Here is a 10704-nt window from a genome sequence, read left to right on the forward strand (position 1 = left end):
GGTACAGGAATACAGATTACAAATATTTAAATGAATATGTCAACCAAAGCAAACTGGTTTCATTACAAAAGGGGGGATGGTTTATCTCTACCAGACAAATATTTTACGTCTTTATCAATAACCTACCACCAAAAAAGGTGGTAAAAGAACTCAGACAGTCTAAGGCTAGAGTTATATAACATGGAGCAGTGAACTAAAGCAGGGGAAAGTTTTTCATTGAAACACATTTATTTCTGTATCATTAAAGTCAAGCAATGAAGTGCAGTACTCTCAAAATCAGGGCCCCAAAGTCCTGGATGTTTCTAGGCTGAGGCCTGATAAGGTCACCATGGGCACCAGCGGCTTCACAAAGTCTAAGATGTCATAAAGGCAGCTCCTGACCAATGAGGGGCTAGCGATGGGGATAAAGTGGGCCAGCCTCATACCTTCAGGACTTCAAACTAGAGCCATAAACAGCAAACATCATGTCAGGGAAAGAAGGTCGTGAGAATTGTCAGACTCCAGTCCACTCGATAATAGCCGAGTTCCAGTGCCCCGTGAGCTTCGTGGATCGCCTTCTGCAGGAGAACCAACATTCCCAATGTCTGAATTTATCCAGCCCAGATTTTCTCCTTGCCATGCTTGACTACCTCACCGACTACATCCTAGAGCTGATAGGCCATGAGGTCAACAGCGGTTTTCAGCTCATCGCTCGAGATATGGCGGGACTAGGCAGCAACGGAGAGCCGCACTACTTGTTGAAGGATGCAGCCTTCTCTCTGTTTGACGAGACTCCGGGATCCAGGAGGACTGGCTAAAGTCGGGGTTCCACGGCCTGGCTGGTGCCCTCACAGTCTTTACCAAAGACCAAAACTTAGAGCTGAGGAAGCCTGGCCTCTGTCATTGACAAATGCTATTAAAGGATTTAAGTCCATTGCAATGTTTTTGACTTTTTGTTATTTTAATTTTCAGTTGACGGTGTCTGGGAGATATCTGGGATGAGCTACCTGGCGGTGGGGTGGCCAAAGAGGAGTGGGGTGGGGGAGGTGGTTAGAAGGTGTGGTCAGTGTGGAATGATTGACCCAATCGGTGATTTTGGGGAGCCCTTTCTATGGGTGGCTGGGGAGCGGGGAGAGTGACCCTGGTGGGTGTAGCTGGCTGAGGTCCTGGAAGAAGAAGACTTTCTCACTGTTTCTGAGCAAGGCAAGGCCTTGAAGTTGGCGGGGGCATCTCTGGGGTGTTGAATTGCCAGAAAGATGGTCATAGCTGGGTGGGGCTGAAGACCAGGAACAAGGTGATGGATCTGGAGGGGTGGGTGGAGAGGGGGGCATGCAGTTTCCGTGAACTGGGCCTCGTGACGATTTGGGCTTCACTTGAAGACTGAGGAGTGGGGGGAAGAAGCCATAAAGGAGTGATGGCCGTGTGGATTTCCTTTTCCATGTCGTGCCTCAGTCCAAACCAGGAAGTCACACAGCTAATGTTAGTGCTGTGATGCTTTCTGCATAATGTCGCCTTCTGTCCCCTTGTGAGCATTGATAAATTAAATGGTCTTACTACATAAAAATTACTCTGGCCTAAGACAGGCAATCCAAGGAGTTTTAAAGAAACAGCAGCCCCTGTCTCCCTCCATGCAGCTCAGACGCTTAGGCGCGCTTCCCACGGTGCCGCTGGGCCTGGCTCTCATTGCTGGCAGCTTGGGCCACTGGTGTGAAAACCACAGCCTGCTAGGCCTCATGGAGGGACGGGAGGAAGAGGCCAGGGGGGCATCTCTGAACCGGACAGACCTCGCCCTGGCTTCCTCTCTGGTCCCCTGTGTCTGGTGACGCCCCCCTCCCTGTCTCCTGCCATCTCGTAAAGCTGGTGGAGCCGACTTCGCCCTTGGTGCTTCCCAGGATGCCCTGACACTAATGGAGCTGGGCTTCCGCTTAGAGCTGGCTGGTATAGGTGCTTGTATAAATCCAAGACACTCTTCTTGCCACATAAAGCCCATTAAACCAGATATTTACAGAAACCTCATCATCAAGTTGTCCACCCCATGAGTTTGTGATGTATATAGAGAGCCCGCAGGGTACAAGGGTTCTCTGTTCCTCATGTGCTCACCCGCACTTGTTTGTTTTGTCTTTTTGATATAGACAAAAAGTGGTGTGAGGTGATAGCTCACTGCGGGTTTGATTTGCATTTCCCTAACAATAGGTGATGATGAATATCTTTTCATGTACCTGTTGACCATTTGTATGTCTTACCTGTCTAATTTATTAAAACTTTATTTTGGCTTATGATGTGGCTTGTTTAAGCAGAAAATATTCTCTCAGATATTTCATCGAGGTCACATCAGAGGATTTTATCAAAGGCCAGAGAAGTCATTGTGTGTGGATGCACCATGCGGGGTTCGCAGGTCTGTGTGCTCCAGTGTCACTCGACACCTGACCCCAACCTGCAGTTGTCAACACTAATAGTCACTGTCACACCTCTGGGTAACCAGATGTCCTGGGTTCTTTCATTCTCTGGAATGAAGTCTGGAATTTGAGGTGATATTTGGAGATTGAGTGTTAATAACCTCTTGTTGCAAGCACTCTGGAGAGGGGACATGGGAGAACTGGGTGGATTGGTCCTGTCACCCCTTTAAGAATGGTGCTTCAGCTAGGCTTGTGGGTTCCATAGGACACATGGGTCACGGTCAGCGTAGCAAGCAGAGAGGAGCCCTGCCTTTGAGAATCCATGAGCCATCCAAGTTTGACCCTTTGTACATTTCTGATGGTGACAAGGATTTGCTGTAGTTTGGAGGCCATGGAGAGGACACCATTGACAGCCTGTGCCCTGTTGGGAGTGGGAAAATCATAACCAGAGTAGGGCTAGAGGCTGGGGAGGGTGTGGCTGCCAAACTAGATCTGTGATCAAAAGCAGTGTAAGGGCAGGCCAGGGTCAGGCACAGATCAACATGGCAAAAATATGTGTGAGGTGAGGTGAACCCAAGAGTAGAGCCTGAGGGAACTTGGATGGTAATGTAACTTGGTGTTGGCATGAATACAGGCCTGGGAGCTAGGCCAGAGGATTTTTGAAAGCCCAGAATCCCTTGGTCCCTGTGTCTGACAGTTCCTGCAGGGTATGGCTAGAGGGAGACTGCCTAAGTGTTTAGAAATAGAATAGAATGTGAGAAATAGAATTTAAGAGAGAGGGAACTTGTGTATGAACATCAATGCATTGTTTCCCTAGAGGACAAATTACAAAGTAGCCTCTCACAGATCTAATCTAGGCAGCAGATGGGCTCATTAGGCCTACACTGATGTTTTTAAAGGAAAATTGATCAGTAGCCAAAATTCAAAAATTTACTTTGATTACCGGCTTCTCTTGTGAAATCATAGTGCCTGAGAATGACATGGTTAGAGGCAGATGAAGATGACTAGGTGGCTCCGCCATTAATTTTGGGCCTTTCTGGTTTGCCAGTCTTCACCTTTCCCTATTTTATCTCATGTATGACTTACGTGGCTAATTTACAGTACCAGCTGTCTCCTAAAGATACCTGAATTTATTGTTGTCATAGTAATTTAATTTTAAAACCACTCTTTTCTAATTTTTGTGTGTGTGTGTGTAGAACTGGGGTGTTAGGCCAGAGGTGTGGAGAGGTGAGAGGATGCAGAGACAGAATGGGGAGCAGAGCAGGCAGAGCTACTGAAATACACTGCTGAGGGGAGCAGCTGGTGAGACAGGAGAGGTCTGCTGTGCCTATGTGGGATAGCACCCTGGCTGGGGATCGAACTCAAGCCATAGCAATAATATCACTGAGACTTAAACCCTAGGCCACCAGGGAGACCCCTTTCCTTTGTTTTAAGGAGAATAAATAAAGGCATATAGATGTCAGATCAAAGGTATATTTTGGTGAGATATAAAGTTACTGCTACCCAGGCAGAATACTTATAAAGCAGTGTGGGATGCTGAAATATGGCTTCTTGAAGTATTCAGTTTATAATTCTAGAGCCTGTACATGGTACTTTATATTTTACAAATGGGACTTTGAAGGTGTAATTAACTTAAAGATATTGAGATGGAGAGATTATCTTGGATAATCATAGTTGACCCTAGTAATCAATGTGTCCTTCTATGTGGGAAGCAGAAATGAAAGACAGTGTGACAACTGAAGCAAGATGCTATACTGCTAGCTTTGAACTTGAAGAAGCCATGAGTCAAGAAATGCAAATGTTTCAGCTCTAGAAGTTAGAAAAGGGAAAGAAACTGTTCCACCCAAGACCTTCCAAAGACCATTGTAGCAGAAGTATACACTCATACTTAACAATGATAACTAAGAGACTTACTTATCACTAAACCAAACAATTAAACTAATCTTGTATGTCAAAGATTTACATAAATTAGGTGAATTTGATTTATTATAATAGCTGTGAGTTTCTGAGAAAATATATATTGTTTAAATGTACACTTAAGGTAATTAGGAATGTTCAGTTGATATAAGCAATTATATAGATAGGCAATCAAAGCAGAGGCCATTTAAGAGATCTTGTAATCTAGTATATTAATATCATCCAGAGGTAAGAAAACTTTATACACTCACAATTGGAGGTGAAGATATTTCTGAATTGCAGACAGATAGACATATGGGCACAGAGAGATAGAAATTATAGCTTCAATTCTACAATTTCAGCCGTGAATCAAGTATGAACCAGAAAACCTCACCAGTTCAGATATTAAAAAGCTATTTTTCTCCTAGAGGGTATTCTAGGAGATTCTTGGAAATTCTTAATTGATTTGAATAGACAAATAGCCAAAGACTGAAGAACCAGATTCTCTGTTGTCTCTCACCTATCTCTACAAACCCATTCATAGAGATCTCCTAAAACCGAATGCTCAACCATTATGCTAACTTCGAGCTGTAAATTAGCAAAAGCACAAAGGAAAATTAAAATCAGTAAAATGAAATCGACAAAGTGCCATGGGTGCTTTTGATTCCTCTAGAAGCAGCACTACACAACATTCTGGAGTTTTAACTGAGAACAAGGCATACTTCTTTGTCTTTGATGTTTGCCTGACTGATAGGTGAATCCTCTGGGCATTTCAGCATGACCTTCAAAATGGTTTAAAGGCATTTTCAAACAGTAAAATCATGACACTCATATAGATATGAGATAGAAATGTGTTCAAAGAATCTCTAACTCATGAGCAGTTGGCAGACATTGTAACCAATTCAAAAGAGAATCCAAAGAACATAGAAATATTGATTATATTTAAATGTGAAGGCCAAATCAGTTTTATTACAACGTCTGAGGAAATAGACCACCATTTTTAAAGTCATTTAGTGTGTCCATTTGTGACCAGTAACTTATAAATGGATGTAAAAGACAATGTTAGACTAGAATCAGGTAACTTGGAGTCATGTTCTAAAGACAGGGCAGTGTTTCCATTGAACCCCCCCCCCCATTTTTTTGCTAGAAGTTTAAAGTCAGGTAGAAAATTAAGAGTTCCCTCAAAAAGACTGTCTGGTTATCAGGGAGACTTGGTTGCTATTATGGACATTTCTTGGCCAGTCCTAATCCCCATAGATACTGATGATATCACAAACAGTACCTAGTAACAAGGATAGCCAACCACCTGACCAATGAATTTTGGGGCATGTGGTAGGAATTAGCACGGGTGTCTTAAAGGCCCAGCTGGGCTATCGATCCTGGTGGATCAGGGGCAAAACCCAGCAAACATCATGCCTGGGAGAAAAAGGCACTGGCATTCTCAGAGCAGAGTGACTGCTTACCGCCAGCCTTCTGGACTGTATTCTGATAGAAGGTTGCTATGCCTGATGCCTGAATTCGTCCACACCTGTTTTCCTTCCTTGTGTGCTGGAGTACCTGAAAGCCAACATCCTGAAGCTGGCAAGCAAGGAGGCCCAAGACAAGTGCAAGATGCTCATCATATCAGAGCATGCGGACAGAGCAGTGGACAGCAACCAGCACCTGGGCCAGCTTTTTGAAGACAAGACCCAGCCTCAGATTGAGATGCCCCATCCATCTAGGAAAGAGGAGAATGTGAGTCCCCGAGGAGATGTCATCAACAGCCTCATCTAGTGCCCAAATTATCCATTGATGAGAGTGGCCTGGTCTTCTACCATTAGCACGTGCTATTAAAATGTTCAAAATCCATAAATTGGCTTCTGACTCCTCTGTTTCGTTGTTTTCAGTTGGCAGTGTCTATGAGACATCTGGAACTAGCTATCTGGGGGAAGAGGGAGCAGTAGAAGGTGTAGTCATTGTGGCACGGTCGACCCAATTGGTGATTTGGGCGTGCCCTTTGTAAGGGTGGCTGGTAGTAGGGGTGGCCCTGGTGGGGGTAGCTGGCTGAGTTCCTGAGGAAAGAAGACTTTCTCATTGGTTCTGAGCAAGGCAAGGCCTTGAGGTTGGTGGGGTACAACTCTGGGGTGTTGAATGGCCAAAAAGATGGTGGTAGCTGGGTGGAGCTGAAGACCATGACCAAGGTGATGGATCAAAAAGGGGTGGGCGGAGTGGGGGGGCAAGCAGTTTCCATGAACTTAATGGGATAAGGGCTTCACATGAAGGTTGAAGATTGGAGGAATTCTTAGACAGTACTTTGTTGAAAGCCATAGGAAACTAATGTACCTCACATATAAACTGTCTTTCAAATTCATGTCTCAGCAGCTGCTTTATAAGGGAACTCAAGTTAGGCTACTAGGTGAAAAGAAAATTGTCCCATCTTTCTTTTAGTTGTCCCCCACCAACTTCTTGTCACATGAGGCATATGATTATGTTTTGAAATGGGTTGGAATCGCGAAAGCTTGGTAAGACTTGGCTAAGCAAACTAGTTTTCTCATCACAAATTTGGTCAAAAAATAAATCCCCTTGGGCGACATTTACTTTGTGATAGAGTAGCTGGTATGGACTAGCCCTTTTACCATAAACAATGGTAACATGGGACAAAATAAACTGTTTTCAGGTATTGTACAACAAACAAAAAGCTGTGATTCCAGAAAGAAAGGAAACCCACAAGGTCATTTGGCCATCACTCCAGCTTTCTGTCTAGGGAAGAATTCCCAGTGGCTCAGTGAGCTAGATTTTAGGAATAACAGTCATCATGGCTAAGGAGGCAGTAATGAGAGTTCAGTAGACCTAAAGAAGCTCAACTTTGCAAGACTGGATATTAGAGAATATGACACTAAATAAAAGGTCTTCAAAAATTCATATGGAGATTTTTCCAAGAGTCTTTGAGGATTGAAGTGAACATTCATAGGGTAGAACTACTTGATACTTAACAGAAGTTACTGGGTTGAGAGGGAAAGAAGAGACATTGCTAGTTGACCTACTCCATATGTTGGACTCCAGCCTACCAAGAGTGAAGAGACCTTGATAATATCTCATTAATATCCTGGACATCCAACCATGACATAAGAAGACTTAAGAGTAAAGATTCTTCCCTAAACTAAGACTGATAATAGATCCACCCCTCAAAATCCTCAACCCTACCCTTATAAGATATGTATAAGAGATAGAATTTGAAGACTGATTCCTCAAAATCATTTAGGAAAGACCTTAGACTTTATATGTATATGTTGTAATAAGGCATAAAACCAAACCTATTGAATTGCCTACTAGAAAGCAAATAAAAAAATCATTGTCCTAAGTAAGATAGAAGCACTCAATCTCTCTGTATGTCATCCACATTGTCCAATATACAATAAAAAAAAATTCATGCACAGAAACAGGAAAATGTGACTACAGTTGAGGAAAAAGTTAATAGAAACAAATACCCATGTCTGATTAATTGAACTTTTTAAAAAGATTTATTTATACAAGAACCGGGGCACAGGCCAGATGCACAGGAGGGTGAGAGGATTCACCAGACAGAGCGGGTAACAGAACAGGCAGATTGACTGAACTACACTGATGAGGGGAGCAGCAGGTGAGACAGGAGAGGTCTGCTCACCATGTGGGACCCTCGCCGGCCGGCCAGGATCGAACCGGCACTGCAGAGGCTGCAGACAGCTTCACAGTGTGGCGCTCAACCGACTGCGCCACCAGGGGAGGCCCCGTTTAATTGAACTTTTAAGATGAAGACTTGAAATCATTTACCCGGTGGGCAAAGAATGAAAGAATATATTCAAAGAATGAGAGGAAAATATGATTCTAATAAATGAACATGTATAGTATTTTAACAGACAAATGAGGACTATAAGTAACCAAATGAAAACTTGAGAACTTAAAATTACAGTAACCAAAATAAAAGCCACACTAGATGGACTGCACACCAGCTTGGAGAGAGCTGAAGAACGGGTGAGCTTAAAGCCAGTTGGTAGGAATTATCCAATCTGAAAAACAGAGCAAAACATACATCTTTGAGACTTTTGAAAGATACTGTATTGAAGTCTCCTGTATGACTCTTTGAACATCAGGAAGTACTAGCTTTCTTTGTACTTTTACGCTAGTGATCTCTTGAATTTCCCAGGACCTCAGAGGCACACTGCTGTTGAAAACTAGTCCTGTTATGGTAACATACATGAATAATCATCCTTGGAAAATGAGCTTCCCAAAATTTCACTTATTCCAACTTAAGATGCAGTGTAGTACTAGCACTAAGAGAACATCAGCTGGGCAGCCTCATTCTGTTACGCATTTGTCTCTAAAAGTCATAGTACACAGTTGAGTTTTATGCTTAGATATGTGGACTGTGGTGCAGAAGCCTGGGCTGAACTTCTGGCTGCACCATTTACTAGTTGGGTAACTAACTGTGGGCAAAATACTTAGTTTGCTCATCTGTAATACAGGGATAATAATAGTACATACCTAATAAATTTTGGAAATTATGGGAGGTGATATATGTAAGGCACTTCAAATAGTACCTGGAACATATGTTTTAGTTATCAGCAGATAATTTTTTCAGATCATTTAAGAACAGAGTTGGGAAGAGGCTATTAGAAGAATAAATCACCTTTAAACAGTGACTGGAAAAATCTCTCATGTCAAAATTCTTCAGAAGATGAAACAGCTGTTACCCTTCCCCTGCGGATGAACAGGGGCCTTTTTCAAGGTAAAGATATTGCCTGCTTCTCAGAATGAAAACATAAACTTTATGCTGGGTGCTCCTGGGTGTGTTCAATGGGTAAATAGACTGTGGGAACAAAAGGCTGGTTTTTCTAGTTCCTGCTCCTAGTATTCCAGAAGGGTTCAAGTAGTTCAGCTTTCCACAGTTTGTGTGTCTAAAAGCAAAACGAGCTTGCAAAAAATGTTCTAACCAGCAGATTGAGGTAAGAATAATATGCTTAGGAGGCTTCATTATCATAGTGCTTTCTTGATTTTTCTATTTTTGTGCATTTGAGTGGGTGGGGTTGCTTGTCAGGAAGTAAATGACTCCATCCACTATTTGATGTGGGATTTTTACATTCAAAGGAGAACAAAAGGCATATATACAGGGGGGGTATTTTGGCTATTGGGCTACTATAACTGGCTGGATTAAGGAGGGAAATATAAGCATTTTGTGCTTAGCGTTTTATGTAATCTGCACATTGAAACATTGTACTAGGTCCCACTGAACATTGAATGTTTCCAGGAGCAAATATGTATCCTAGTAACATAAAGAAATCCAGTTCACAGCAGAAGTGTTATAAGCTTTGCCACAACCTTTCACACCTCTATGTATAAACTGGCAGTCTTTTTGCTCTGAATTTCTTTCGTTTGTTAGAAAACTCAGATGCTTTGCTTAACATTGTTAAATTGTGTTTAGTATTTAGTGCTATTCTTGATGGTTAAATATACATTATAAATATATACTTAGTAATAGGATTGCTAAGGTCTGAAACCTTGGAGTAATTTCAATATGAATATACTTTAAATACTGTAAGACTAGATACTGTAAATATGAATATACACTAAAAACATGCGTCAGATTTTTTAAAAAATGCGTATTTCATAGATTGTTTTAATTAGCAATGTTATCATTGTTTAAGAAACACATTTTGCAACATAATATAGAAAACTAAATGCTACAGAAAAAATAATTACCTGTTCATAAGCATTTACACTCATGAGTAGCAAATATTACTTTTATTTGCTAATATAGCTAAAGATACTATTTAAATCTTAGCCTCCTTAGAAAGTCTTTGAAGCACAGGAATTGAGTGTTTAACTGTTTCACTTTATAATAAGTTGTTTAGACAACAGTATAAAAACAAGGCTATTATAATTTATACCTATGACTTGAGTGCATGAGGATATTGAGTCCTCCTTTGGTAAAATCCTTATATAGATCCCTTCATCCATATCCCCTAATACACACCACACACACACATACCCACACCACCCCTCACCCCCTCCCTGCCGAATAACAGGGAAACAGTTGTAGGGAAAGATGAAAAAATTATTTCGTTGTCCACTCATATTTATTCTATGTATTTATGTTTTCTGAAATTCTCTGCCAGCCAGTTTGGGAATTAGCTGTGTTGTTTTTCAATTTATTCAGGCTTGAGAGTCTTCTAGTGGGTTTGTGGAATAAAATAATGAAGCAATTATTTCTACTTCTTTGTGTCTTTGAAGGCACCATTACTATTTTTGTTGAAACTACTTTTTTAATAATTACTTAGTATATTAAGGAAAGGAAAAGGAAATGCAGGTTTTAATAGCAGGTTTTAATAAGTGAAACGAGCAGTTTGTTTTACCTGAGCTCTGTTGTGCAATGACATATGTTAGGGCTATTTTGCCAACATATGTAAATACTTAGCTA

At 41.7% G+C, this 10704-nt stretch overlaps 1 protein-coding gene across 1 annotated transcript; it reads left to right on the forward strand.

The window, feature by feature from the left end:
• Positions 1-464: 464 nt before the first annotated feature.
• On the forward strand, positions 465-797 carry LOC311187489 (huntingtin-interacting protein M-like; the record flags this gene model as incomplete). Its single annotated transcript, XM_084258897.1, has 1 exon — positions 465-797. The coding sequence occupies one exon, from the start codon at positions 465-467 to the stop codon at positions 795-797; it is 333 nt and encodes a 110-aa protein (XP_084115023.1).
• Positions 798-10704: the final 9907 nt, after the last annotated feature.

This window comes from Talpa europaea (genome assembly GCF_964194135.1).
Source record: "Talpa europaea genome assembly, chromosome: X".
In the NCBI taxonomy this organism is placed as follows: Eukaryota; Metazoa; Chordata; class Mammalia; order Eulipotyphla; family Talpidae; genus Talpa; species Talpa europaea.